The following is a 27652-nucleotide window of genomic DNA, read 5'->3' on the forward strand; positions in this document are numbered from 1 at the left end:
TGGCAAACACATGTCATTGAACATTGTGAGAGAGGCAAACACAATGAATGAACACATTTGCTTCTGCTTCACTGGAAAATGCTTTGTGTTTCCCTGGACACATATTAATCCACAGCACAGTACCTGTACCAGTGAAAGACACAGTGTTCAAAACAGATGGATTTTCTGGCTCACCCCCTAATACACAACAATGTTAGAAATAAACAAATTTTCATGATGTTTATCTTTATCTTCCCTAAATTAAGGCTATAATTTATGTTAAGGCCAGCGACAAGTCGCTTATTTCATGTTCCATTAGCTTTCAACATCTGTCTAGTTAATGAGCCGAGGTTAACCTTGTGTATGTGTGCGTGTGTGTAAGCAAATGGAAAAGCCAGATGTTCATGCCTGCGAAGATGGGAATAACAACAAATATGATAAAAAGGTTAGACCTGTGAATGTACAGCAGCATAGCATGCAAGTAGCAGCATACAACAACATGCTAAGGGCAGTAAATGAGACCAGGGGGGTTAAACCAAGCAGAGTGAAGAAAGGAAGCCAGTCTGTATCTTGCAAGGGAAAAGTATTTGTTATTGGACTGCATCACATTTCACACAGCATCCCTGTGACAGAAACAAGTTCAGGTGGAGAAAGGGAAGAAAAAGGGTAAGAGGTTTGAAGGGTAAAGGTCAAAGGTCACATTCTGAGGGGGACTCCATTTGTCAGGGAGGGCTTCATTATCATCCAATGTCAGAGGAGCTACAGCTGAGGAGGCTGAGACAGCACAGTGCTCAACAGGGGCTAAGGTAGAATAGGGACTGTGTAGACTTGCTAACTAGCAGGGAAGCTCTCTTTTAGTTTTCATTTTGAAACAAAATATGACACATTGTGCACTGGTTTCTTATTCTTGATTTATGTTTAATGATTTATTGAGGAATTTCATTTATTTATAGAAGAAGAGAAATATATTTATCCTTGGTCTGCTCAACGTCCTCTGAGCCTGTGCTTCTGTCCTCCTGCTGTGCCCAGGTGGACAAAATCAAGAGTTATAGAGTAATTCCACTGCATCATCTGCACCAGATAAACTCCACTGAGCGTGCATAGAGGATTTTAAATCACCCGTCACCCAGGTGTGGAGGTGACCACTGGTGAGGTGAGGTGTCTGCGAGGGCATGCACAATTTCATTATGTGCATACATGGGGTTTTGTACCTGTGTATGTGTGTGCAGTCTGATGTATTGTGAAGGTGTGAAGCATCAGGTTAGGTCATAGATGCAGGCGAGCAGGAGCAGGAGTGTGTTTGGTTTGGGGGGGAGGGAGGAAGAGTCGTCACAAGACGAAGAAAACAGAAAGAAGCCTCGCGAAGCAGGTTTCAGACCACTTCACTTCCAATTTCACCAGTTCAATACACCCACCTGCTGTAGATATCCACCAAAACAAAATCATTTAATGTTGGCTTTTACTGTTTATACTGACCATCACCCTGATCTATAAAACAGAGAGTTTTTTAGCCATTGCTCGTCATTAGAACGACCCTGTTAGGCCCATACACACTGATAAGAACTTAATTTAGCAGACAACTACAAAATTTTCTACAACCTAGGATTTGATTGTCCTTGTTTTCCATTGGTTATTATAACTTAAATCAATCATAATTGAAATCACCAATGCAACTGCTGAAATCTAGTTACATTGCAACATCTCTAAAACCAAATCCAGTTAAGACACCAGCACAACTGGTCACTGAATCCATCCTCTTCACTTACCTTGTACAATCTACATTTTGTCATCTTTATTGTGTATACTATGATTTTCTGTGGTGAATATATGTGTACACATGACATCTATTGCATGTCTTTCCATGCTGGTTTTCTCTGTTATATTTTGCTATACTGGTCCAGCACCATTTCATACTCTCTGGATGGCTTCTGGATATACTAAATATATAAACTAAACTTTCTATAATGGTTCATTCACAAAAAGAGGGCCATTTATTCTAAAGGTATCATAATTAAACAGCTTCACCAAATTAATCAGCTGATGGTCAGAAAGTCTTTGTATAAACAAACCAACATTATTGTGTGTGATATAAAAATCACACCATGGTGAACACCCTGAAAGTCTTTTACACTATGAAAATAAGAAATTCAAGAAACCCGCCCTCTTGAACTTCGTGGAATTGAAAGTGAGTGGACCATCACTCTGCTTTGTAGAGAAGTACCTCACTGCTGCTGCTGGTGCTGCTGCTGCTGCTAGTGGTCTCTAAAACAGCAGATCAATCCTACATGAGCTAGAGCAGGACAGATTGGAGTGAGATGGAGAAGCAAGATGATATATATAAGTTCAAGATGAATGCTTACAACCACAGACATCCAGTGTCCACAACAGGCCCAAAACAAACGTCCTTGTCTCATTCTATTAATAATTGCTGTTCAGGCCCATTTCATCATACTGAAGGAACATGACTATTGGGCTCCAAATCACAATATAAAGCTACATCCTGCTTGATGTTTGGGACAAGAATATGATAGCAAGATCAAGTCATACCAAACATTTTGTAACACTTTAGTACATTAAGTTGAAACAAATATACTTTACATTACTGCTGACAATTTTCCCAATTTTGGTAAATCCCCAATATGGAGGATTTCAATATTTGTTCAAAAACCATCTGAAATGCAAAAGTTACATATCTTGTGGTTAATTAACTGGTCCTTTAAATTAACCTCCAAAATGTATTGTTCATTGAACCGACACTACAGCACACTGAATTCATGTACTGATTGATGTAGGTAGTGGTATGAAAATGTATGAGATACATGTGAGCATAACTTTTTTTTTTCTTCTAATTTCTACTCCTATACCATGCCAGGAGGGAGCATACTATATTGTCATTGTCTACAGTCTTTGTGATATCTAACAGATAGTTTAAAGAATATTACTGCCGTCAGTGTAACACAAACATAGTTTAAGAAAGTGAATCTTTAAAACTGACAACCTTGTTTGCTTCAGATAGAAAATCACCCATTAAGCTTGGAATCTGTGCCATGTTTCCTGGTTTTCATGTTATATTTCAATCTAATGTAAAGACATCTTTATCATAATACATGATAATATCAGTATCATAATAGCTGTAGCTGTGAAAGGGTGCTTTTACCACCAGGGGAATGAGGTCGGGTACATTGCAACATTAAAAACAATTCACAGTATCTTGAAAAATATAAGAATTAACAAGAAGCAGCGCCTCATCTGCCTGACATTGGTTGATTTTAGGAGGTAATGTCAGGTTAACTGCAGAGATGCTACTTTTATTAAAACCAAACAAGTACACCAAAAAATAGCAAACAACACTCGCCACATTGCTCATGATGTTGGTTTTCTACCTGTGTGGTATTGCTGTGATAAACATATTAACATCACTATCAATAAGGTACCAACTACCTAAAAAGACACATCAACAGCACATTATGGGATTTTACAGCATGTGTTAAATGTTTAATCACAGCATTATCACACACATACAAGAACAACTCCATGTTAAAGTTGCAATCCTTTTTGAGCGATGGGATAATCATCAAAAAGCCTCTTCTGTGCTAATCCTGCCATGTCTGGCACCTAAAAACTTTTTTCATGGAGCTGAGCCATCAAAAAACTACAATCTGTAAATGACATGGCGCCACAAAAATCTTGAGCTCAGTTTAAAGCTGAAATCCAGATTGCCACAACAGTCCTTTACGGCACATTAATAACAAACTTGGCCATTACACAGATCAAGATGGAGAGCCTTTACTGTGGTCAAATTTTCTGAAGAATAATGTTATTCTGTCTCAATGTACTAACATAGCATAAAAAGAAATAAATAAGGATTGTACCTTTAAGTGTTTCCATTGATAAGACCTATTAGAGGGATATGTCCAGGTTCCACACACTGCAGCACCCACATAACACATGGAACAAGAATCCGGAGTGATTAATAACAGCATTATTAGACAGTAATAGCATTACTATCATGTAACGGCAGAACATTTTAGCAAAAAACATTAGTTAGGCAAAAAACTATGTGCAATTTCAAAAATACCATAATTTACAGAATGACCTTCTTATGTATAAAAAAACAGAATAATGTACACAGTTTGATCCTTCTGCTGTCCACCTGAGCATTCAGGTAGTGCTTGTCAATGAAGTAAAGAATCAAATTCTCTCAACATCACATGCATTAGCAGTAGTGGTAGTAAACCTAGGTAACCTGATAGATCTACAGCATGTGACTGAACTTGCATGTGATTGCCAGAGAAATGGTTACTTTATTCAGTGATTTGCACTCACATTGCTTCACCAGAGCTGGGAAATCAAACCAAGTTAAATAACCATGAGAGTGTTCATTTCCACAATCATCTCCCTTTCAAAACTGGTCGAAGTAATACTTTTTAAAAAAGTAGCTTGATTTCAATTTCATTGTTTTTTTCTCTAGCTGTAATCAGATTAATGTAATCTCTTTACATGTAATCCAATTATCTACACACACCGCCTGCCAAGTGCTCACCAATAGAGATAGTAGAAGAAGGAGAGGACAAAGAAGGACAGCTTGCACCAGGCCTCCTTCAGGCAGAACTTGAGCGTGTCGCCGTTCATCACAGATGCCGGGTCGTAGAGCAGCTCCTTAGTGTCCGTTGGGGAATGGAAGTACCTACCACAGAGGGCAAAGACCACATCGCGGGTAGTTGACCCGTTCCAGACCCCGGGGAGGGGGGAGGAAGGAGAGAGGGAGAAAGGCGGGGAGATGATGGAAGGAAATGGGGAAGGAGATAGTATGGAAAAAGATGGCATGATGAGTAAGGGGGAAACCATCATGCAGCAGACGTGGGTGAAATAGTAGTTGAATATGATTATGGAAATTGACCCTTCGCTAAACCCCTCCCATCAAAGTCAAGTAGCATATTAGTAGCTAAGTACGTTGAGGGCTAAGTTAGAAAGAGCTCCGTCCAGTACCGACGGATCAGCAGCATCCTCAAAGCCTTTTCTATACATATCTCTACAATGCTGCAACTTATTTCCTAGCAACATCTGTGACACAGCACTCTCTTTCGTATACTGTGAATGTGTGTATAGTGTTTACTACACAAACCTCAGGAGGAAAAGTCAAGCTACCAGCTTTACTAGTTATCCAGCAGCTGTTTGTAACTTCAAAGGTATTCTTGTGATTTCACTGATGTCTACTGTCTGCCTGGAATGTTAAAACGTCTGCCGAGGCAGGGACCAAAGGTAAATCCAATATTTCCACAGCCTGCTATAGCTAGCATAGTGAAGAAGTAGAGTGAAGCAGGCTGCGAAAATGTTGAATTAAAATGTTTTTTTTATCATTACGGGCAAATTGGTGGTGATTGGCTGCAATCTGCCATCTCTCCAGGACATGTATGCCTCCAGGAATCTGAGGCGAGCAGGGAACACACAAACTGCTTCAGACAATCCCCTGCGGTCCGTCAGGATCAAAACCTCACGCCACAAGAACAGTTCATTCCCGTTTGCAGCTGGCCTCATCAACAAGTCCCGGGACCCCCACTGACTCTTATTTCCTCCCATAGACACTACACATTACATTCACGTACAATCTATAGATCTGTCTCAATGCGCTACATTACATTACATTACGCACATATTTTATCTCTGTACATTGGCCATATTCCTTATACTTCATACTGTGATTTTAATAGTTCAGAATATTTTTTTCATATAGTTATTGTCAATTTTTTTTCTATTTTCTATTTATATTTGTTGACTTTTGTTGAACTTGTTTCGTATTTTATTTTCTCTTTCCATGTTTCTGTAATGCACCAAAATATCAAAGGAAATGTATGCGATTCTGTATGCAATTCTGATTCTGAAGCTACAGACATCTGTAGGATCACAAAAATGAACTCTGGATAACAGGGAAAACATAATGGTTCGATTTCCCCCTAAGGTTTGCATAGGGAACACTATGTGACCGAATCAAAGGGTAACATAAGGGGCGCTGAGGTCACAGACGGGGCTAATTATTTCAATAAGGATGCTGAGTTCTTGCTAGCAACACGTAGCCTCAGTCTTTTAATATGTGTGTATGTATCAAGTAAATAGACCCTTTTTACAGGGTTCATGCTGTGATTTTAGCCGTCCAAATCGATGGTCACCAGCTAGAAATGAGATGCCTGATTTGTCAACCTCAACCTCAAATCAAGGATGCGTTTTGTTTAAAAAAATTACTATCAATTTTGAGTGGTAAAGTCCCCAAATGTTATCACTGTAAACGGCATATGTGCCATGCTAAAACGAAAAGGTTGACAGGTGTAACAGTAAGTAAGGGTATAAGGGGTTAGCAGAGGATATCCTGATAAGGAGCAATTGGTTTGACTTATCTTGCGGTGTGTTCCCAACAAGATAAACAAAGTATGATTAAATATTTGAATGGATATTCAAATATATTTTCACCCATGTCAGTTATGTGGTTCTAAAGGTATCAGGGCTGGGGTTTATTCTAATCCAACTGCATAAAAATTAGTATTTGTAGAATGAATTTTCAATGAAAACATTTGCTCCCCTATCATATTACAATCATTTATCACCCGCTAAAAGCTGAAGAGAAAATCTACCCTATAATAGAATCTGCATGTGTTATTGCTATGCATTTAGCATAATCAATATTTGTAAACACAAACAGCTCTCTCTTAAAGCTGTGTGAAATGAAGATGTGCAATGTCACCAAAAGGAGAAACCTGGCGGTGATTAATAGCAGAGTTGGTTGTTTGGGGAGTTGTAGGATGTTTCCTGGAGCTTTTACATCCCAGTGAGACTTATTTCAGCGGGGCTGTTAGAATTATGAAACAGAAAATATGTCATACAGAAAATGAGTATTTAAGGAAAGTCACCATGAGAAAACATGAAGAGGGAATTCCAACTGCTGCCGGTTGCTTTGAGAGAGGGCTGTTTATGTACTGACGCACAATTTCCTCATTACCTTTTATAGGAGGAGATTTGCCTTTAATGGACCCCAGAGCTGATACAAATGAACAGGATTCTGTAACAATGGACTGTATATTAATGTCACAGACCAGTTGCATTAAGATAGTTGGCTGCTGGTTACTTTTCAGTCATTTAGTCTACAGAGAATTTCACTCGTTTAAACATTGAAATTAGGTTTTGCAGGGTATGACAGGTAATGCAGTGCAACCAGGGAGATGCCATCATTATGCATGTGGTCTGTTCAGTCATAACGCAGGCTAACAGATGGTTTATGCACATCCATGTATGTACATTGGTTGTTCACTACTGTGAAATGATCGTTTGTCATAAATTAATCACAACGTACATCCACCAATTCACATTTCTGTTGGTCAATCGATGACTCATGCATGAATGAAATCTTCAATGATGCGCTTGAAAATGCATCTTGATGTATTCTGAGAGTGACAGAAGGGTTTTGTATTAAGTCACTGAATATGATTCCCATGGATTCCTACAAAAGATACATGCACAAATGACTGATGATAAGGTAAACGAGGTTAGCTAATAGTTAACTTACTACATACAATTAGCTAATAAAATGTCATTAATAATACAAAATAAGTACGGTAACAGACAAGACAAGAAAACAATAATTTGACAAACTCTTCTTGCTTTATGTCATAGGCATATAGGGATGCTCAATGTGGACAAATAAATGTCCCCCATTACTGGACCGGTCAGTTATCCCAGACTTTCCAGTTCATCCCAGACTTTCTGTAGTGAAGGTTTCTTACTGAAGCCAGGCCCATCATCTGTCTGCACGCTGCTCTGTCAAACAAGGTCTATTTCTCCTTCATATCTGACAGTCAGTGGAGGCTTCAGAGTAGGCCTGTGGATTTTGTCCCCCATCACTTGCATTGGAAATACATTAGGAAGGGATCTTTTAATGGCCACTATGAAGAGGAGGACTGATTCAAGCAAGCAAAAACCTGTTTCAGTGTTCATGTGGGTATCGGACTAATGTTTTAAGACAGATGGTTTTGGTTTTATGCAGAGGTTCTGATCTGGATCTGATGTTCATCTCTGACATTTTTTAACGGCACTGAAGATGAAAGGAAATCACATTCAACAGCACCACAAACACTAAATAACAAACTAAATACCAAAAATAGAGGTAATAGAGGTAAGTGAGAAAGCGTGGGGGCATCTAATAACCTGAAAAACCATCATGACCTAACCTTCTGAGAGAGTCTTCAATGAGAAAGTACTGGTTTTCCTGTTTAGAATACAAGTTTATAAATTGGTCAAGTTTTGCTGCTAGCAAAGTCGTCAATCTGGCCTCTTAAGGCAGCAACATCTGTAAACTCTGCAGAGCATCACATGGACATGTGGACACACAAGCAAACATACATTCACACACATATACACACATCCACCCACCCATCCATATGTTGGTGTGATCACATACTGTATGTATCCATGAACTCCGTGTTTAAATAGCTCACCATCAGTGTCTCCCTCCCTCCCTCTCTCCCTCTCCTCTGAATCACCTTGTCAATATTAGATCTCTCTCCTATCACTCACTTGCTTTCCCTCTCGCCTCACCGTCCTGCCTCCTGTTACATCCTCCTTCATTTCTCCCCTCCTCCATCTCTGTCTTACCCTCTCTCGCTTCCTTTCCTTGTCTTCTCATCCCTCAGCTGTGCAGGACGCAGCATCTATAGCCGCTGGGCATCTGGCACAGTCTCCAATTAATGAGACAGCAAGATGTTTTTCTCTATTTGGCTCTCCTCTCCTCCTCACCTCTCCTCCCCTCTCATCTCCTCCATCCCCGGTCTGTAACTTCAACCAGTTGAGGACCTGAGCTTAAACCAATCAGGCTGCCAGCAGTCAAGTCTGACCCGCATCAACGAGAAGAACAGCAACAAAGACAGATGAAGAAGGAGCAGCAAAATAAATCTGAAGATCACTGACTGGTGACCCATTTTTCAGACATTGCCTTTCAGAGGCTCGAGATGTGTTAGAACACTGATATACTTGCTTTTAACGACGCAGTTTCATCTGAATATTGGTTGTGTACATCCTCATGAATTAATGCTGGACCGCAAGATGCAATTAAACACGTCAATGGTGGGAGCGGTACATAAGGATGTGAAGTAAGGTCAGCTGAAGACTCTAAACAAACAATGTTTGTTTGAAAAGCTTTGGAAAAAAAAACAGAGATTGTCGCCATTGTTGCTTCTTCTGCCGTGCTGCTAAATTACAAATCTGATATTCTGTGTTTTTTTATTGTCAACAAATTCCATGAAAAAAGAAACCCCAACAAAAATGAGTTGTGGCTATTAACAATTATTGTGTCTTACATGATCTTCCTTCATTACCATGAACACACAGAGTGTAGTTTATTTGGACTTAATCCCACATTCACCATTCTATTGCTATAACTATTCATTAGTGCACCAAATGAGTGTTAAACTAGTCCCCAACAAATGCACTATTTCCTCCTGTTTGAGTAATGTTTGCTAAAAACTGCAATGCCCAGTTATTTTAGGAAATCATTCAGACTCAAAAATGAAAATATATATTTGTAAGCCTGTCTTCAAGGTTCTATGTGGAGCTTTCAGAAAGTCCTTATTATTAATATCAGGATGAGGGACACTTATATTTACCTACTGAGTGCACCTTTCAACACCATGGATGGCACGCAGCATTTTTCTTACTCCTTCCTTAACCGGGACATCTGGTCACCGTACACTTACTAGCTTGCCATTTGCAAATTACTTCATCAGCCAACGATACGGAGCAACCAATGCCAGATCCATGCTGCGTAGCTAAGTTACAGCTAGCTGGCTAACCTTACCTTAGCTTAGCTTAGGTTACAGTTAGCTAGTTGTCCACCCCTGCCTTGCATCGCTCTTGGCTGGTAAAGCAATTGTTAGTTACACACCTTTGCGGTGTCTGACATGAGAGACAGAAGACAAAGCCTCCCCTCTGTCTGGTGGGGCCGGTCCAGTAAAAAATGGGATTGGTCCAGCCTTGTGTTATTACATAGAAAATGAACCAATGGGCCGCTGCCCCTGCTTTATGGGCCAGTTGTTTTTTTTTATATTAAAAATCAAAATCAGGAAAATGCCCAGTACGCCAGATTACCAGTCCAGCACTGTTCGCTGTCAAATAGAAACTATTTTTGTGTGTGAGTTAATACACATTTGTTGCACCAGAGATTGTTTACAGCAGCAGAACAGCGAATGTGGAAGTGACTAAAAAAACCTGTCTATGAAACCCCATCGCAAGACAAGAGAGTCGGTATTCAACCATTCAACCATTCAACCCCAGATTACATTCAGTGCCAATGTTTTTACAATTCTCCCTTAACACAATAAATAAATAACTACACTTTACTATATACTTTTTTAAACAGGACATAAATTATATATGCTCAGGATTACACACACACACACACACACTACGGGGGTTGGATAGTCACCTCCACGTGTTGTAGAAGAGCAGGGGGATGTTGAGGCCCACAGTCAGCCATTCCTGGGCACACAGGAACATGATGCAGAAGAGTCCATGGATGGAGTATTCTGGTAGCACCAACTAGAAAGAGACACCAAGGAGCAAGAAGAAGAGGAGGATGAGTCAGAGAGAAGAGGAGGGAAGCAAAGAGCAATAGATTATTCACACTTAAATCACTCATAAAGAGACTTTTAATGTCAACAAGCAGAAAGTTATGCACCAACACTTGAGCTTGTCTCCTACTTCTTTACTGCATTGCTGGTGTTGCTCGATGCAGATACTGCTTGAGTGACATTTGCTCTAATGTAAGAAATGCATGAACGAACCAACACTATATTAAACTAAAGGGCAGTTGGTTAGCAGATACCACATTATCATTTTAATGCCCACAGGTGTAAGAAAACACCTCAAGTATCATCATTAGCATTCAAATCCTTAGCCTAGCCTATTTAGCCACTGCAAATCTGTCTATTTGTGAGCATTCCAAATGGCTAAATGCCCCCATCTAGATTATGGAGAGCTTAGCTTCACAATGGGCGGCACACACTGATGGCAGTGCTCCATCATTATCATAATAACTGGAGGGCTCGGCCCTCCGAATGCAGGAAGCAAGACAACCTCCTGGCAAACTGCAAGGGTGAGAATATATGAGTCCTCGGCACCAATTCTCCGCCAATCCTATCCCCCCCCCTCAAGCAACAAGGCCCGCTTTTGTTTTCCAAAATAAAAAGTTGAGGGAAGTTAAAAAAGCAGCTTATATTTGTACAGTTTCATAATGATCCATGAGAAAAAGTTGGAATTTCATACACTTTTGGCTAATATAAAGCTAGGCTGCACAACATGTTACAAGCTTCTATTTACATCCAAATGAAATGCGCCGAAACATTTTCTTCTTCTTGTTGTCTTTTTATTTACTTCCTTCATCACTGACTATGATTTTAACTTCCTCCCTGTATATGAGGGAGGACTTCACCACCTATTCCCTGCCTGGGTAAGGACTTTTGTTAGACTAGACAAACCAAAGTCTAATGTATTACAGACGTTTAGCTTAAACTCAGTTCATGAAGCTGAAAAGTGGTCTCTTTAGAATAATGGAAGAAGAAATGAGTGAGTAGATAAACATGTGAAAAGCTGAGTCCAACTGTAACTATGAATTATATCCTCAAACAGACATGAAACACTGTCATCTCCTGTCAAACCTTCTTCTTTATTAGGCTACATTCTAAAAAGTACGTTTCAAGCCAATATTGGCCCTGTGTCTGGGAGGGAGTCAGGTGTGCCATCTACAAACGGCTCAGTTTCATCAAAAGGAAACCAAAGGCAAAGAGAGGATATGTGTGCAGTTATTTCTCAGCTTCTTTCAAATGACAATATGTTGTGCTCTCAATATAACAACAAGCTGTGTTGTCTACTGATCTACTACGTTATATTAAAGCTGCTCTAACAATGGATTGAAAGACTATGTAATGTGAACAGGGCCATTCTTGCAACTCTGCAGTTCCTCTCAGCTTTACAGCGTTTCAGCGTCTTTCAGCTCTTTGTTTTGGTTTTACAGCCCAAAGTTTGACTATGTTTGACTTAAAATCGTCAGGTAGGCAGAAACATGACTCCAGATTCATTGTGATGTTGCTCCATGTCTACTGGATGTACAGTATAACTTTAGAAGATGACAATATGTCAACATTGTGTTTCTCTGCGCATAAGCCAAAAGAATCACTTACTCCAGGTTTAAGTATAAATATCGTTTTGCTTTCCGTACCAGAGCACCAAATGTTCTTAAGACCAACAGTGTTGCAGATTATCACGTCAGACTTAATAACACGTGTATAATCTTTGCCTACCACAAAAGTTGGCACGCAATCAACAAAGCCTGGCTAGCAACCCTACATGGGTCTTAGGCCAATCAGACTGCGTGGCTGAAATTGCTTGCTATGCAAATCCCTGGGAACACCTGAATAACCTAAATGTCTTGTGTCACTGAAATCTGTAGTGTATTTTCGCTGCTGTACTTAATGTTATTCACAAAGAAAGCCACTTCACTACTCATGTATATTTAACAGCATACAGGGCAATGCATTACGGTGCCATTCTGGCCCGCCTGGGCTTGAACATTACTGTATACGCTGCTCTAACAAGGCAGCGTTCAGGATGCATTATTCAGATGGCCACATGCCTCCTAATAACAGAAAAACACGTTTTTACTGAATAGCTCTTCAACAGCGGGAGACGAGAAAACTGCTGCTAAGACAAAACCTAAATATATCCATTTGCTTTCACACATACAGCAGGGTAGCTGCACACACACACACATACCCACACCAATGCAGCATGCATGCAGTACATGGATGGGAACACACACACCGACGAAAAGCTCATTAAAAAAACAAATAGTCACACTGAGCTTTACATTCTTCCTTTTCTGTCCCCCTCTTGTTGAAATCTCTAATGCATGTTGGCTAACAGCACTCGGATGAAGGTACAAGAATGACACGTCACTGTTGCAACCACGCAACACTAAGAAGTACATAAAACTTTACTGACAACAACATAAGAATCTGATGTAAGCACGAAAACATGATGAAAACATCCTTGTGTCCCCACGGGGCTTTGTTAATGAATGTAAAGTCACTACCCCGTCATTATAGATGTTTAACATGAAAGCATGAAAGATAGAAATGCTAGTCTTCTGTAATGTACATGGTTTTGACCATCAGCACGTCATGTCTTAAGCCATCATTGAGTAATAGTTGAACAAAGACAAGAGACTCAAACCAATTCAAGACAGTCAAAGTAAAACCAGGTTAACCCGTGGAATCCTTTGTACAATTCTGATAGTTTAGTGCTGTTTAAATAAATACTCTGATGGTAGGTGCACTATAGAATCATTGTTTTGAAATGAAGGCTACACATATCTTGACAGCATGGCATTCCCAAAGGTGCAACAATGACCACAATTTATCTTTTAAAGTCATCTTTGTCTTAAATACTGTAGCCTAACCCCAGATGTCATCTGGATGCCGCTGCATCGAGTTCTGGTTGTGCCGTATCTCTGTCACGTCTCCGTTACTGTTCCAATGTCCACTGGAAGCATTTCAGACGGGCATCTTCAAGCAGTCTGTCTGTCCTCTGATAATATTCACTATTCAGAATTTTCGGAAATAGTAAAAATGCTGGTCACACAGACCAGAAAACAATCGTCAACCAGGAGCTGCACACTGTGGACTGTTGTTGTTTGAACATCTGAAATTCTTGAATTGCAGACGTTTGTGGTGCCATGCAAAGACCGGTAGAAGAACCAAGATGTGGACCTCACAGGAAAGCTGTCTACACCATTCAAGGTAGAATCAGGGAACTAGACATACCAAACTCCTTTCTGCTATTTACAATTTGAGCAGAAAGCAGAAAGTCCTATTTGCAGTTTCAATCCAATGGTCGAACCAAAACCTATTCAGTCAAGCTCTGGTGAGCAGTCAGGCCAACTTGTATGAACAGCTGTGTTGGAATTTGTTGTGTTTGTATCACTGTCTAATGACACTGAACTATACAAATCAGTGGCTGTGTTTATTGCTTACTGTCACAAACAAACTGGATGTATTTATCACAGAAAACCTGCCAGCTCCAGACCTGACCTTGCAATCCTCCTAAACATTCCTTTTTTTTTTTAATGTCATGGCTCAGTTAGTGTTAGTTGTTGCTGGGACAGAACACAAACACACACACATGCAAAAAGCTAATTATATACAATTACTAAACTACACTGTACACTGCTGGCGACCTTGCTGTGACTCCTTTGCATTAAGTGAACATGTTCACTACACAGTAGATACTGTATGTTTGTGTGTGTGCACATTGGAATGTATTGAAGCACATGCATTACATTTCCATGCTAATGGGTAATTAACTATTTCCTTCCTTCAATCGCAGACTATCCAGCAGATCATCTGAAGCTATGTTTGTGTGTGTGTGTGAGTGTGTGTGTGTGTGTGTGTTGACAGAGGGACCCATCTGGGACTGTGCCTGGCTGGGACTGGAGATCTGTTTCTCTGGCTGTGGTGCCCGGGGGCCGCCCTTACACCCATCTGATCCACCCAGCAGCAACACTGACAAGGCTTCATTCATGTAGGAATCTATATTTTACCCCAATCACTACGATTATGCCATGATACACAGCATCACTGCACTCGGGAACATTTTGTACAGCTGCAAGCATGCTGTATGCCACGCTGACAGAACTCACAACACTGTGGATGTTAGAATGCTGAATGTGTACATAAATGTATGATTATATGTATGTTACTGCGGCTATGCTATAACACAACACCGCAAACTACAACCTCTGAAATGACCATACGGATGAATCTACACCTCTGTGACAAAATTCAAACAAAAAGGATCATTTTCATCTTTTCTGGCATTTCACATTTGATAAATAGTATAGAGCATACATATACAGAGAGCAAGTTTCATTGAATCTGTTGAACCTTTTGCATTAATGCTTGATTTGGAAACCTAAATTTGTCCAATAAGAATAAACTTTCTTTTTTTATTTATAAAAGGCAGGTCCTTAGGAAGGCTAATGCTATATTGGACTGCCAGGTCCTAAAAGACACCATGGCTCTTTCATCCCAAATGCTATTGATATGCTTAATAGCAATTAGCACTCTGGTTGTATTTCTTGCACTAACCTGGCACATTTGAACATTTTGCATTGCACTTGGTATGAATTTCGATTTCCATTATGTGATTTATTGTTGATGTTTGTTGTTGATATTGTCCTTTTGTATTCTGTCATTATGTGAACCCTTGCTGCATAACAAATTTCCCCTAGTAGGATAGTAACCTTGAACCTTGAACCTATAGTTTTCTTCTGGAGTTTCAGATAGATAGAATGCAGCATTGAGTGACAGGAACAATTATGGTGAAGAGCAGAGGTGACACCTAAGAGCCAGATTCCAGTCCACAAAAAATGAGAATTTAAATGAAACCCTGCAAAATCCAGTATTTTTGCATGAATTATGTATGAATTGCATATTACGCACATTGTGAGAAAGGAGTGAAAAAGAAAGAGGGAATGAGGTATGGGGGGAAAAATGTAGAAAGCGACAATGAGGAATTACAAGTTACAGTATTTCTAGTAAATTCCATGACCTTTGGGAAAGGTAGTCTTTGTTGATTCATAGTGAACTATGGATTTTATCAAAAGATGAATGTGTGAGAAGTCTGACTGGGGTTATGTCTGACTATACATAATGCCTGTATAAAAAGAAAAAGCCTATGACAATGATTTACTCTAGGTTGATATTCAATATGCTGCTACACTATACTGATTAATTCTCCCTGCATCATTTATCATTTATATCTAAGACACAAAACCAGAAAAATGGCGTGACTATAGAATGCAGCATCAAAAATTCTTACTATACTTATGTCCGTTTTACCACTGGAAGGTATGATTTTTCCACTACTGGACACCAACATCTAAAAGCTTTCTTATCACTGTTTTAATTGGCAAAAATCCACTCCAGCCACAAACAAACAACAGCATGCACAGAGCTTAATGCTGTGCTTCCCTTGGCATGTTACCTGCAGTAATAGTTCAGCTTATTACAGTAGAAGGCGTTCTGAGAGAGGTAAGGTAGCATAAAAACAAAGGAATAGTTTAAAATGTTGGAAGATACACTTATTCTCTTTGTCGTCCAGAGTTAGATGAGACAATTGATACCACGCTCATGTCAAGTATGAAGCCAGAGCCAGAAGGCAATTAGCTTAGCATTAGATTTACGTGCTGTTTCTGTGCTTTTTCTTGGTGTCGCAGAATTCACAGGCACTAGGGAACGTTTTAATTTAAGAGCCTCTAAAAAGCTTCACCTGCTCCACAGTTCTTTTCTACAGATGGTTTCATCGTTTGTTGTCATACCAAGATATTTACCAGCAAATCATCATCTTTGAGAAACCAGAACCAGTCAATGTTTGGCGTCCTTGCTTGATGAATGACTAGACAACTATACAGTTTTCCATCAGTCGACTAATCAATTTATCAACTAATTGTTTTAGCACTAAACACCAGTGAAATTTGTTACCATTAAGGCACGCAAAAATCTCTGTCAGTAATGTTAGCTAGGTTCTTGGAGGGAAAAAGGAACATATCTACGAATTAAATGAATCTATATAGATGCAGCAACGGAACAGCTGCTGCAAACTAGAGAGATAGACGATACCATCGATACCACACTCTTCTTTGTAGGGTAGGGTTTCCAGTCTTGGAAACAGGACGCCAGCGTCTTTTTTCAATTGTTCCCAATGAGGAATGAGCAGTATGTGGCACTGCACCCGGCATCTTTTTTCAAGGCGGTCCGCCTTTTTTGATGCGGCTGCTCCAACCTCTTCCAGTTGAAAATCTCTGAACTATTCAAAAAGGCGCTGGAGAGACAGAAACAGAATAGCCCATTTGTTGGAGTAGATCAGCCGAACACTGAATGTCGCTGGTGAGTGCTGTGCTTTTATCACCCTACACGTTGTAAGCTCGTAGTTAGCTGTGTAGTAAACCACTTAATGTAGCATTAAGATATTGTTGTCATAGAAACAAAACCGATGGTTTTTCTGTTTTTTGTCTTTCATGGTTTGGGTTAAAATGATAAGCCAATGTTAAACTACTACTTCTGGTGCCTAAAACTAACCAAACTGGACTGTTTCATAATGTTTTTTTCCTCTGATTACTCTTGTGCTTTGGTAAACGGCTTCCAGACCTCTAATTGCAAATCACCAACCAACTTAGCAAATGAGCGCTCCTGCCCACGCTCTTTTCAAAGCCCAAGTGGAACCTGACAGGGCCGCCTCGACTCAGCCTCAACCTCTCCAAGTCCAATTAGTGAAGCCACCCGCCACAGAGTGGGCTCACTCACAGCCAAAAAGAGGCTGGAGAGCTTTTCAGATGTGACTTTTCAGACTGGCCCGCTGTGAGGGACGCAGGGTAAGAACACCGGATCACTGAGCAACCCTCACAACTACTGAGGGAAATAAATAAATACAGAATAAAATAAATGAGAACGAGACAGAGAAAATATGTGGTGTGTTCTGTGTGCACCTGAGCAAGCACACCAGTTTCACAGCCTTCATTTCTCTACTCCTCACCTCGTCCCGGTCACGCTGATTCCTGATTTGTCACCCACCTGGTTGTGCATCTCGCAGAGCAGCAGCAGGTATGAAAGCACAGATCCCAGCAGTGCAGGGTGGCTGTGATATATGGTACAGAGATTTACTCACTCTTTGATAGGTAGGTAGAAAACAGATGCAGTCTGTGATATTCCTGTCTGAAGCTGACTTTCATTTATTGCATTCATTATTATCTTGGACTTGACAAAAATAAATAAAATAGCATGGAGTACTGTACATCACCATGCAAACGACTTCTTGTAGGAAATACGAAAAAAGGGAGATTAGTGCGGTAGTAGCAACAGCATACAGCTGAAACCACAGTATGTAGGACTACTAGTATAAAACTTTGGCCAACACACAACCGTATTTCAATATGGAAGGGCAGCACAGACGTTACCTTGCCAACAAGGAAACATATGGTCCTCTCCTTCTCCAATATCCCACATTCAACCTCATCAACTACACCACACTCTTCTCCACCTAATTCATTTGGGTCCACTCTTTCACTCTGGATGAAGCTTGAATGTTCGTTTTAGCTGCAGCAGCTTTTCATTCCCTGCTTAAGATTTAAAAAAAAAGACCCAGTCACCAATTACTGTCTAAAACCTCTTCAGAACAGGCAACTGTAATTAAGCTTGGCAAAAAGTAATTGTACATGTTTTATGACCTTTAGATCATTCGTATTCCTTTGAGATGCCTTGAAGCAGGGATCCACATAGTTGATTAAGTTATTCAAAAAGAATTCAGATGAAACAAAGGCATAAGAAGGCTTCTGTTAGGTGGGGAACATATTAAATTCATTACCTTGATGTTGTTTAGTGGTTTTGTGTTCAGCCACAAACACCAGATTCTCTGATTTAAAGCCCCCGTGTGCAGGATGAAAAATGTCTTACTATAGCAACTCCTGGTGGTAGTATAGCATCCACGCACACAGCAGTGCATTGATCTGACCGAGGGACACTGGGATGAATGGGCCGAGAGCAACGTATAGACTGCGCTCATTTTCTCCAGCAACGTTCTTTTTTTCTAGAAACAAAAACTTGCTATAATCACATAAAAACATTATGTAACTTCTGCTGAACAGTAGTCACTGTGGCCACAAGAGGCAACTATGGAATAATGCTGAAACATAGTGTGATAGTTAGAAAAGAATCATAAAGTTTTTCCTCCGAGCCACTGGATCAGCAGCCACACAGTCTGCCTGCTCATTAGGCACTGCCACTCCTGCCCAGCCACCTCTACCTCAAGTATTCTGGTTGCTTCAATAAACTGTTTACCATTAGCCTTGGTTTTGTCTTCCAAATAGATCTGAATGAACCTTTTGTGAGAGTTGAAATAAACCATGATTTTCCTTTAACCTAAAAGCAATGCCCTTTGTTTAAAATTATGCTAGTAGCTAAATTTGTAAATGATTTATATTTTCAAGATACAATCATCTGGCACAACAGCAGTGAAATATTACATACTCAGGCATTGACTGAGCTGCTGAAAGACGACTTTCCCTTCGAGCTGAAACATCAAAGCTTCCTCTTATTCAGCTTAAACAAACTGAGCTCGCTACAGTGTTCACTCTGTCGATGCCCTTTCACCCTGAGGGCAGGAATGATAGGCATGAAATTGGAAGTGTCTTCTTTTTGCAATTGAGTTGATGAAATTCTCTTTCCACATGAGCTGGCGAGGACAGCTGCCTCGTGAGGCCTGGGCCTCAGTGTATTGTAAAAGCCCTCATACATTCGGATGAAGTTTGAGACTGGCAACATGTGCAATATTGCCTTCAGCTGGGATATAACGATGGTCACCTGGACACACTGCATGTTGCGAAATAAATTCAGATTTATTCAAATCATTGTGTGTCATTTTGAGATTTCACCTGAAAAAAGTGATGGGATTTTCTGGGAAGACTACTAAAATAACTGCTAACTAAAATATTTTCCAGTCACAGTTTTGCTTTTTAGATGTTGGCAGTCATTCTGTTAGAGCAGATGCCACTTAAATCAAATGTGGGATGTCTTGTTTTCTAATGAAAAGCTTCAAGAGTCAAAGTGAGGATTGTCACGTAGAATATCCTTCTGACTTTGACAAACACACATACACAGGCACGCAGTATCCTGTCTTGTTGAAAGCATGTGATAGGGTCATAGTCTCTCTGAGAGATAAGTCAATTGTAGAACGAGTTCTTGATATAAATGTCTTTGACAAAAACAAATAAGAGCTGGAGCACCCATTACAGCAGGAGGAATCCTCAAGTCTTCTGAGAGTGTCAATTAAATCACCATCGTTTGTAGAAAAAGACTGCAGGGGGTTGTCATGTGTAGTTAACACAGCAGTAGAAGGTACTGAATGTTCTCTCTTTTACCTCTTCGCTTTTCAAATTCCAACATTGAAGCCTAGAAAGTTAATGCAATAACCTGGCAATTCATTGTAGGCAGTGTGAATTAAGGCAAAAATATGATCAAGCAAGTGCTTATCTTGAGGCTATAGGAAGAAAAACTGATATACACGTATATACAAGCACTGCACACATTGGGTTGAACATAATTCCTAGGGATGCAGGGTTGAGTATTTTAGACCAACTGAGGACTCTGTGTGGAAACAGTACCTCTCAGTGTTGTTTCTTCTCATTAGCACTCTCTCCCAGGGTTTAAATTGGGTTTTGTTATGTGGGGGGGCTGTGTGCAGTGTTTCTCACAGGACTTTATGAGACTGTGGTGGGTGGATCACGGACCCTTTAGGGAGGCCTGGAAGAAAGTTTTGTACATTTTTAAAGTTAAATGCATCATCAGTGGTGCACTTTGAGAACAAAATGAAGAGGCTAGATCTATGAAGAACTTTGTGCTCTTGTAAACTATTTTGTGCTCTAGTAAACAATTTAATCATAAACTCCATGGTTGTGTAGATATGAATATTATAGCACTGAAAAACTTTGGGCCATGCCCACCTGTTGTGTGGACCTCACCTCCTTCTCACCTTGTATTTAAATTGGACTTAGATCCGAAAATCGACTCCCAAATACAGCTTTTTCTGTGGCTATTTAAGGAACCAGTGAGATCCTATACTCATAGAACCTGGAGTTACAGTACGTAAGTAACGTTCATACGCTCTCTCCTCATTGGGAACAATGGAAAAAAGATGCTGGGGCTGAGTAAAAGGGAAAAAAGGCAGCTCTCCATGCGCCGACAGGCAGGAGGGAGAGCGCATAAACCAATCACCTGATATAAAATCACTCGGACAAAACACTCAGTACAAAAGTTCTGATGTTCGCAACATCACCTCATGTTGATGTTCTCTAAAGCTACGAAGAAAACGTGTCTCTTTTTCCTGCCTGGCCTCTTACCACAGACTCTCTGACAAGTTAATGAGTCCTCTTCTTCCACCCTTCCCCCACGCAGCGCATTGTCTTTGGCAGGCCTAGCCATTCAATTTGAGAAAACCCTGTCCTATTTTGGAAAAAGTGCAGACCATTGGCCATGTAACATAATAAAGGACAGGGGATATTCTTGCACTTAAAGGAATACCCATGTTTTTTAAAATGGCTTTCACATCGAGTAGTGACTACATCAGCACCTATTTTTTTCCGATTTTATAGTGATACTATTCAATCTAGTAGTCAACACTAACTCTTCAGAAAAGACTGTTTACTGAATGTCAGTTGGTCCGTCCAACACTATGGGTCTCTGAAGAGACAATGGATTACAATGGATTTAGCAGTGGATATTTATAGTCTCCAGAGGATGAATCTACATTTTTTGGTGCCCCCCCTGTCTAATGCCATTGTCAGGTACATATATTTTTCCTGAACCAAATCTTTGGTCCATGACAAAATTTAGAAGACCAATGCTGTCGCTAATCGGGTAAAAAGTGATGATGATTATAGGGATCCTGTGCTGAAGACAGTCTATAAAGATTCCACTGGGATGTACAAATTACAGTAATTAAGTGGGGCCCAGAGCAACATTGTTTAAGATAAGCCCAGATATCCTAACAGTGCCCGTGCTTGTGTCTTTGGATGACTAAGAAGAGAATGCTGTTTAAATTTTCCAAGCAATTGCTTTTGAAATGGAGAAATGATGCAGCAGTAACGCAGCTATGCTCCCATCACTGAACATCTTTGCCCTGAGCTGAAACACCGCATTTGTCACTACCATTACTAATAGTTGTCTGATAGCTTTATTTGTGATCTTTATGACGACACTGACTACACATCACACCACAGCCACACCATGATGATTTGCTCAAGACTCCAGCTACAAAGCCGGAGCTGGAAATGATTCAGGGTCTTGCTCAAGCACACTTCAGCAAGCAAACATTTTCATACAAATACAAAGCATAAAAATGCAATCAGACGTGTGTCTCTCAGTCACACACACACACACACACACACACACCTCTGTGTGTCCTTCCCTATGTCTCCTGTCTCTTTTGTCAGTCTCTCACTGTGGATGTGTGTGAGGCGTGGGCGTGGCTTTCCCCTGGTTCTCTCCCGGCTTCCCTACATTCACCTGTTTCCATCTGCACACCTGCCGGCCATCAGTTCAACGACTCTACAGCTTGTCTACTCCGGTTTTTCAGCCACTCATCAGATCGTTGTTTCACCTACAGCGGTAGTGTCACAGTCTCTGCTGCTCAGTTCTCATTCTGCGTTCATTTAGTGTTTTTTGTGTGCTCTACTTACTTATATGTTTCCCTGTGCTCCTAGCATTCCTGGTTACTTGCCTGTCTGCCGGCCTCGCTTGCTTTCCAGCCGAGTCCACTCCAACCCTCTCCTCTTCCACATGAACTTTGCAATAAACCCTTTTTGTTCCAAACCTCCAAACTCCAACCTGTCTGTGTCTGCTCTTGGGCCCAACTTCACTGATCATAACAGAAACCACACAAAGGAAAATGCTGCGGAGGCAAATTTTTACTAGAACCCGAACTAGTATCCCGAGGAACTCCGTTCACATCGGACAGATCTGCAATGGATGATTTATGTCCAGTGGCAACATTCAACTTGTTCTAACCTTAAGTAAGTGTTAAGTTGCCTAGCCCTAACCATACTTTACTTGCCATAGCCACAATCTTTGCTTAACCCGAACAAAGTGTCGAGGACGAAGTGTCCTTGAGCAAGACACTGAAAACTACGTTGCTCCCAATGGAGGCCAGAACCTTGTATGGCAGCTTGGTCACCATCAGTGTGTGAATGGTTGAATGAGACCTAATCTGTAAAGCACCTTAAAGCACAAATATTCCATAAATCCTCACATTTTTACTATCTTTTTTTAACAAAATCCAATTACCTGGGTGTTGGTACAAGTTAGACTAAAACCTATAATTGATTTCATTCTTTATGTTTTCTGCATCAACTGGGATTATTTCTAGTGAATTTAGTTATTGTGAAATCAACCCACTCATCATGGGGATCCCTAAAAAACCCCAGAAAACCACTGACATGAACGCTGCTACTACTGAGATGAACATTTATATAACATTCATAGTATCCACTGATGTTCTGACTGCACAAATGAAAAAAAGATCCAATCTAATGTGTCCCTCTCATCCTCTGCTGTTTTATAAATATCCACATTGAATAGGTTTAGTCAAGAAAATAGCAGGACTGACAGCCCCTATTTGCCAAAATCTTAATCCACGAATACTACCTAAAAGAAATTTACAGTCAAAGTGCATCATTCTGCATTGTCATGTGTCTGTTTATCATGCACACACACACACACACACACTCAGTGCAATAATCCTACGAACAGAGGCACCATCTGTGCAGTGCAGCCAGCTTCCCTTTGTGTCCTGTGTCTTGGCAAACTTCACAGAGTTTTATCAAAGTATGCAGGACAGGCCCTCAGTGGCCCCACATCAGACAATACACTTCACACAGACTACATCACCTGCATACCCAGCTGCTGGGTTCTATGTACTGTGTGTGTGTGTATATATATATGTGTATAATTTTCTACAGCATGTGTGTATGTTTGTGTGTGTATGTACACAAGAGGGAGGATAAAAGACAAACAGAGGATGAGAGACAGACTGAGTGAGTGAGATGTGGAGATGGATGTGACCTGCAAGATGGACACAGTGCAAGAGAGGGAGTCAGAGAGAAAGGATTGGAGGGAAGAAGAAGAACAGCTTTGTACTGAAACTTCAAAAGCATTACGGGAACCACAGGGGACCCCCTTCAACTCCATTCCGACTGCCCTGCATCCTCGTATCTGACTGGCTGTAGCTGGAACGTGGAGCAGGCTTCACCTTGACATCAGTAACTTGTAGGAGGGAAGGAAGGCACGAAGGAATGAGGAGCCTGCAACAATTCTATTCTAAATTGCGTAGAAGATACAGTTGTTTAGCTTATTTCGTCATTATTCAAGTGATATGAATCCTATTTCACAGTTTTGTGTTAAATTAGGGACAGTCTCCAGGGTGTGGGGGAAAAGTTTCATGAAGCCTGCAGCTCCAGTGACTACAATGAGAGCAGCAGAGACACTGTCCTAGGTAAGGTAAGAGTGATGAGTGGACAAGAGACACGATGACAAGCAGGTCAGGGTAGGTGTCCAACTCATCTCATATATTTCAGGTTTACAGTTTCCTGGCCATATTTCAATGGATTTAGACTCGGCCACACCCACATTTAAAAACTGTGAAATTTAGCTGCAAAATCAGTTCATTTTAATAATAATTCATTTGTAGGGTTGAAGTCAATCCGAACACATTTTTTTGTGTTATGTGAACTTCGGTGAACTTTGACACATGAATTTGACCGATAGTAGGCTCTCTTGACTGCGCTGATACAAATGAAGCATGGCCGGGAAAGTGTTTGTTTTCGAAGAAATGGGCCTTCGGATCAATGGACGTTTGTTTTCGGGATAACAGGCTGTCGGACAAATGGGCTTTCCGTCCAATGGGAAATGTTTTGGACAGTTTTTGGAATAATGGGCTGTCGGAAGAATGGCATCGCACCACCCTGGTAGCGACCGAACAAGAAGCTCACAAGGTTGTCCGTTAGTGAGCTAGCTCGAAGACCTTTTTCCTGTCATTCCCTTTCATTTTTATCATGTCTATATGTAAATAGTTACTTCATGATGTCACAGATGGTGATACCAGGCCTTTAATTAAAGAAAGACAAAACCTGTATTTCATCAACCCGTTTCCTTTGTTTTGCATACATACAGCGAGTGACTATAGCTCACTCTGAAAGTTGGGAAATTTCAGTAGCAGCTATAGAATATTATTTAGAAATTATAACATTAGAAGTTAAAACATGTTAAGGGATGGCAGTGTCCAGTTATAATTATAATTACAATCATTCTTAATTTATTATATTCAAGTAAATGAAGTGGCCACAAGGACACTGATTTTACTTTTCATGTTATGTAGTAGATGCTAACTGCCAACAACATACCAACTAAGGGGTTAACCAAGCAATCCTCATGTGTATTCATGAAGTGTTAAGAATGCATTGAGTGCTATTTTGCCCTGGGCTTGAATCTACAGTAAGTTAACTTCCAGCAGGCAGGCTGACTGGCTGAGTTTATATTCTTGAAGAGAGCCCACACCATGATACTGCAGTGCTCCAGGTTGGAAATACTGCATTCTGTACCACTAGTGGGAATCTAGTTTGTGACAAGTTGTATGGTAAGAGATATTCCCTTATATGTCCACCTGGAGGGTTGGATAATAAAGTGCTAAAAGTGGCATCTGGATGGACAGATGGTTGTATGGAAGTAGCACCTCATGGAGTGTTTGGGTATTCTGCCATGTCTCATATTTCAATGCAATAGCATGCAAACAGTTACTAAAACCAGCAGCAATCCACTGCTGTGCATATATTAGTATCTGTTATTTCTGCTTGTGCTTTGCTGACAACATCCCCTTGTAAAATCAGCTAGGTATTGGCAGATGGAGTGTATGCTGTGTAATACATTTTCTTTCATGTGTGAGCACAGTTTTCTTCTTTAGCACCTTGGTTACACGGTCTAGCTCCAAGGCACCGTCAATAAAAAGACTGGAGGGGCGGATGTATGTCCTGCTAGTGCTTACATACAGTATGTGTTTCATCAGTCAAGTAAAATGAAGAATTACAGGTCTATTGTGGGCTTTTTGGAATATTTTTCACAAATGATGAATATAGTATATATGCTTTCATCCTGAATCTATTCCATCCTTTAAATCCATACCTCTGGTCTTCTTCCCTGGCACCATCTTACACCTCATTCATTCTATTCATTTAAGCCTTCAATCTCTGCTATTCCCCAAACTATTTATTTTCACAATTTTCTGGGGTCAAAACGCAAAAATAGTTAAAATCATTGTTTTTCTTCAAAAAGTTTATCTTTGACCAAGGTAAGAGTGTTGCAGGTATTGTGTTAGATACACTCAGTGGTCACTTTATTAGGTACACCTGATTAAGCGTTGTATTACATTACAATACAGCAGCTCTGCCAAAACTTCTGCCTTTAGGAAGTGTATAATCTTCAGCTTTTGTTCACATTGTCAGAAATGTATAAATGATATGTTCATTATTGAGCTCAGAGTTATTGTAAAGGTGGCGTTGTACTGGACTACATTATATTGAGAAGTGTTTCTACAGTATTTCGTTGTCCTCTCTATTAACATGAGGGGGTTTAGAATATTAGAAACACCTCTGAATATAATGCAGTCCAGAACAACACCATCACTAATTGTGCCCTTTGTGACAGTGTCAACAAAAAACTATAGATATTGATATCATAAAATAGAGACTTTATGGTAAAAGAGAGTTGCATTAGATTGTACAAGTATACCTAATAAAGTGGGCACTGAGTGTAAGTAAGGATATGTATGAAATTAATTGAAGAGTTTCTAGATCAGACAAACCTTAAATTTCAGTTAAGGTTGCCATAGTTTTCATCAGCTTCTAGACCATTATAAACACCAGTTTAGAGGAATAATAATAATAATAATAATAATAATAATATTTTCAGCAATTCCTATGCAGAGTGGAACAAAATCAGTATGTACTTGATGACTACCACCATCTAAATCTGGGCTGTTTCTAGTGTAAGTCATGTAGCACACTGTTTCCTGTTGCCTAACAGTGGTTGCTATTTTTTGTCAAAGAGGAGCTCCCCCATCCCCCACCTCTCCTCTTCCTGATTCTCCCTCTTAATTTCTCCCTCTTTCACATCCTTCTCCCCCTCCCTCTCTCTCCCTGTTATCTTTTACCTCATCCCCATCCCAGTCTCCACCTTTCTCTCCACCTCTCAGGTCTTCTTTCCTGGTAACAGTGTGTGGGATCAAGGAAGTACTGTGATTTGCATATGAGCTCATTATTCTGACTGACAGAGAACTTTCACTGAGGGATCACACAAACAAAATCACACACATACAGATTTTTCTCAGCAGTAAAAAGGATGCTATTATTGTTGTTTTGGTTATCTTACTGTCTGGCAGTTGCATAATTTTCCTTTTATAATCTGATGCACATGTCTATGTGTTTCTCTGTGTGTTTTGTATCCTGTATGTATTCATGCTGGCACCAGGATGCCAGGATCTTCCCTCTCCTGCCTTCACCACCCTGCAGCTCATGTCAGCTGGAGCCTTCGGCACCAGGATGCCGGCACCCAGTTTTCCTCCACAGAACTTGCAGCAGCAAGTTCCTTCCATACTCAACTGTGGTCTTCCCTTTCAACTCATTCCAGGCCCATTTGTCGCCTAAGCAGCCCTGCAATGCTTCCTATGTGGTCCTGAGTGGTGGAGACGGGAGGAAAGGAGTGTGGTGGTGAAGCCGATAAGTCACGCCTGCATTTCAAAATAGTCTAATTTCTCAGACGACACCATGGTATTCTACTTAAAGCGAACTAAAACCAATCAATCTGGTCATCTTACACTCGTCTTTTACTTCTAAGTTCAATCATGGCTGAATCCTTTCGAGACTCTTGCAAACTACTTGTAATTGCAATCCCAGAGCACAACTATGACCGATTTTCTCTTCATTTCTGAGTCCGGACAAGTGGCTACTTGATTCTGGTTCCACCAGCACTTCTGCCACGTA

General features: G+C 40.4%; 1 protein-coding gene across 1 annotated transcript in view; it reads right to left on the bottom strand.

Moving 5' to 3' along the window:
* Positions 1 to 3879: 3879 nt before the first annotated feature.
* Positions 3880 to 27652, bottom strand: part of cnih3 (cornichon family AMPA receptor auxiliary protein 3) — a 55290-nt gene continuing 31517 nt past the window's right edge. The window contains exons 4-6 of the mRNA XM_070926026.1: positions 10445 to 10557; positions 4523 to 4666; positions 3880 to 3907 (exon numbers count right to left, since the gene is read on the bottom strand). Coding sequence (XP_070782127.1) covers positions 3880 to 3907; positions 4523 to 4666; positions 10445 to 10557 — 285 coding nt within the window. The remainder of the gene's footprint in view (positions 3908 to 4522; positions 4667 to 10444; positions 10558 to 27652) is intronic.

Source organism: Enoplosus armatus, chromosome 19 (genome assembly GCF_043641665.1).
Source record: "Enoplosus armatus isolate fEnoArm2 chromosome 19, fEnoArm2.hap1, whole genome shotgun sequence".
Lineage (NCBI taxonomy): Eukaryota > Metazoa > Chordata > Actinopteri > Centrarchiformes > Enoplosidae > Enoplosus > Enoplosus armatus.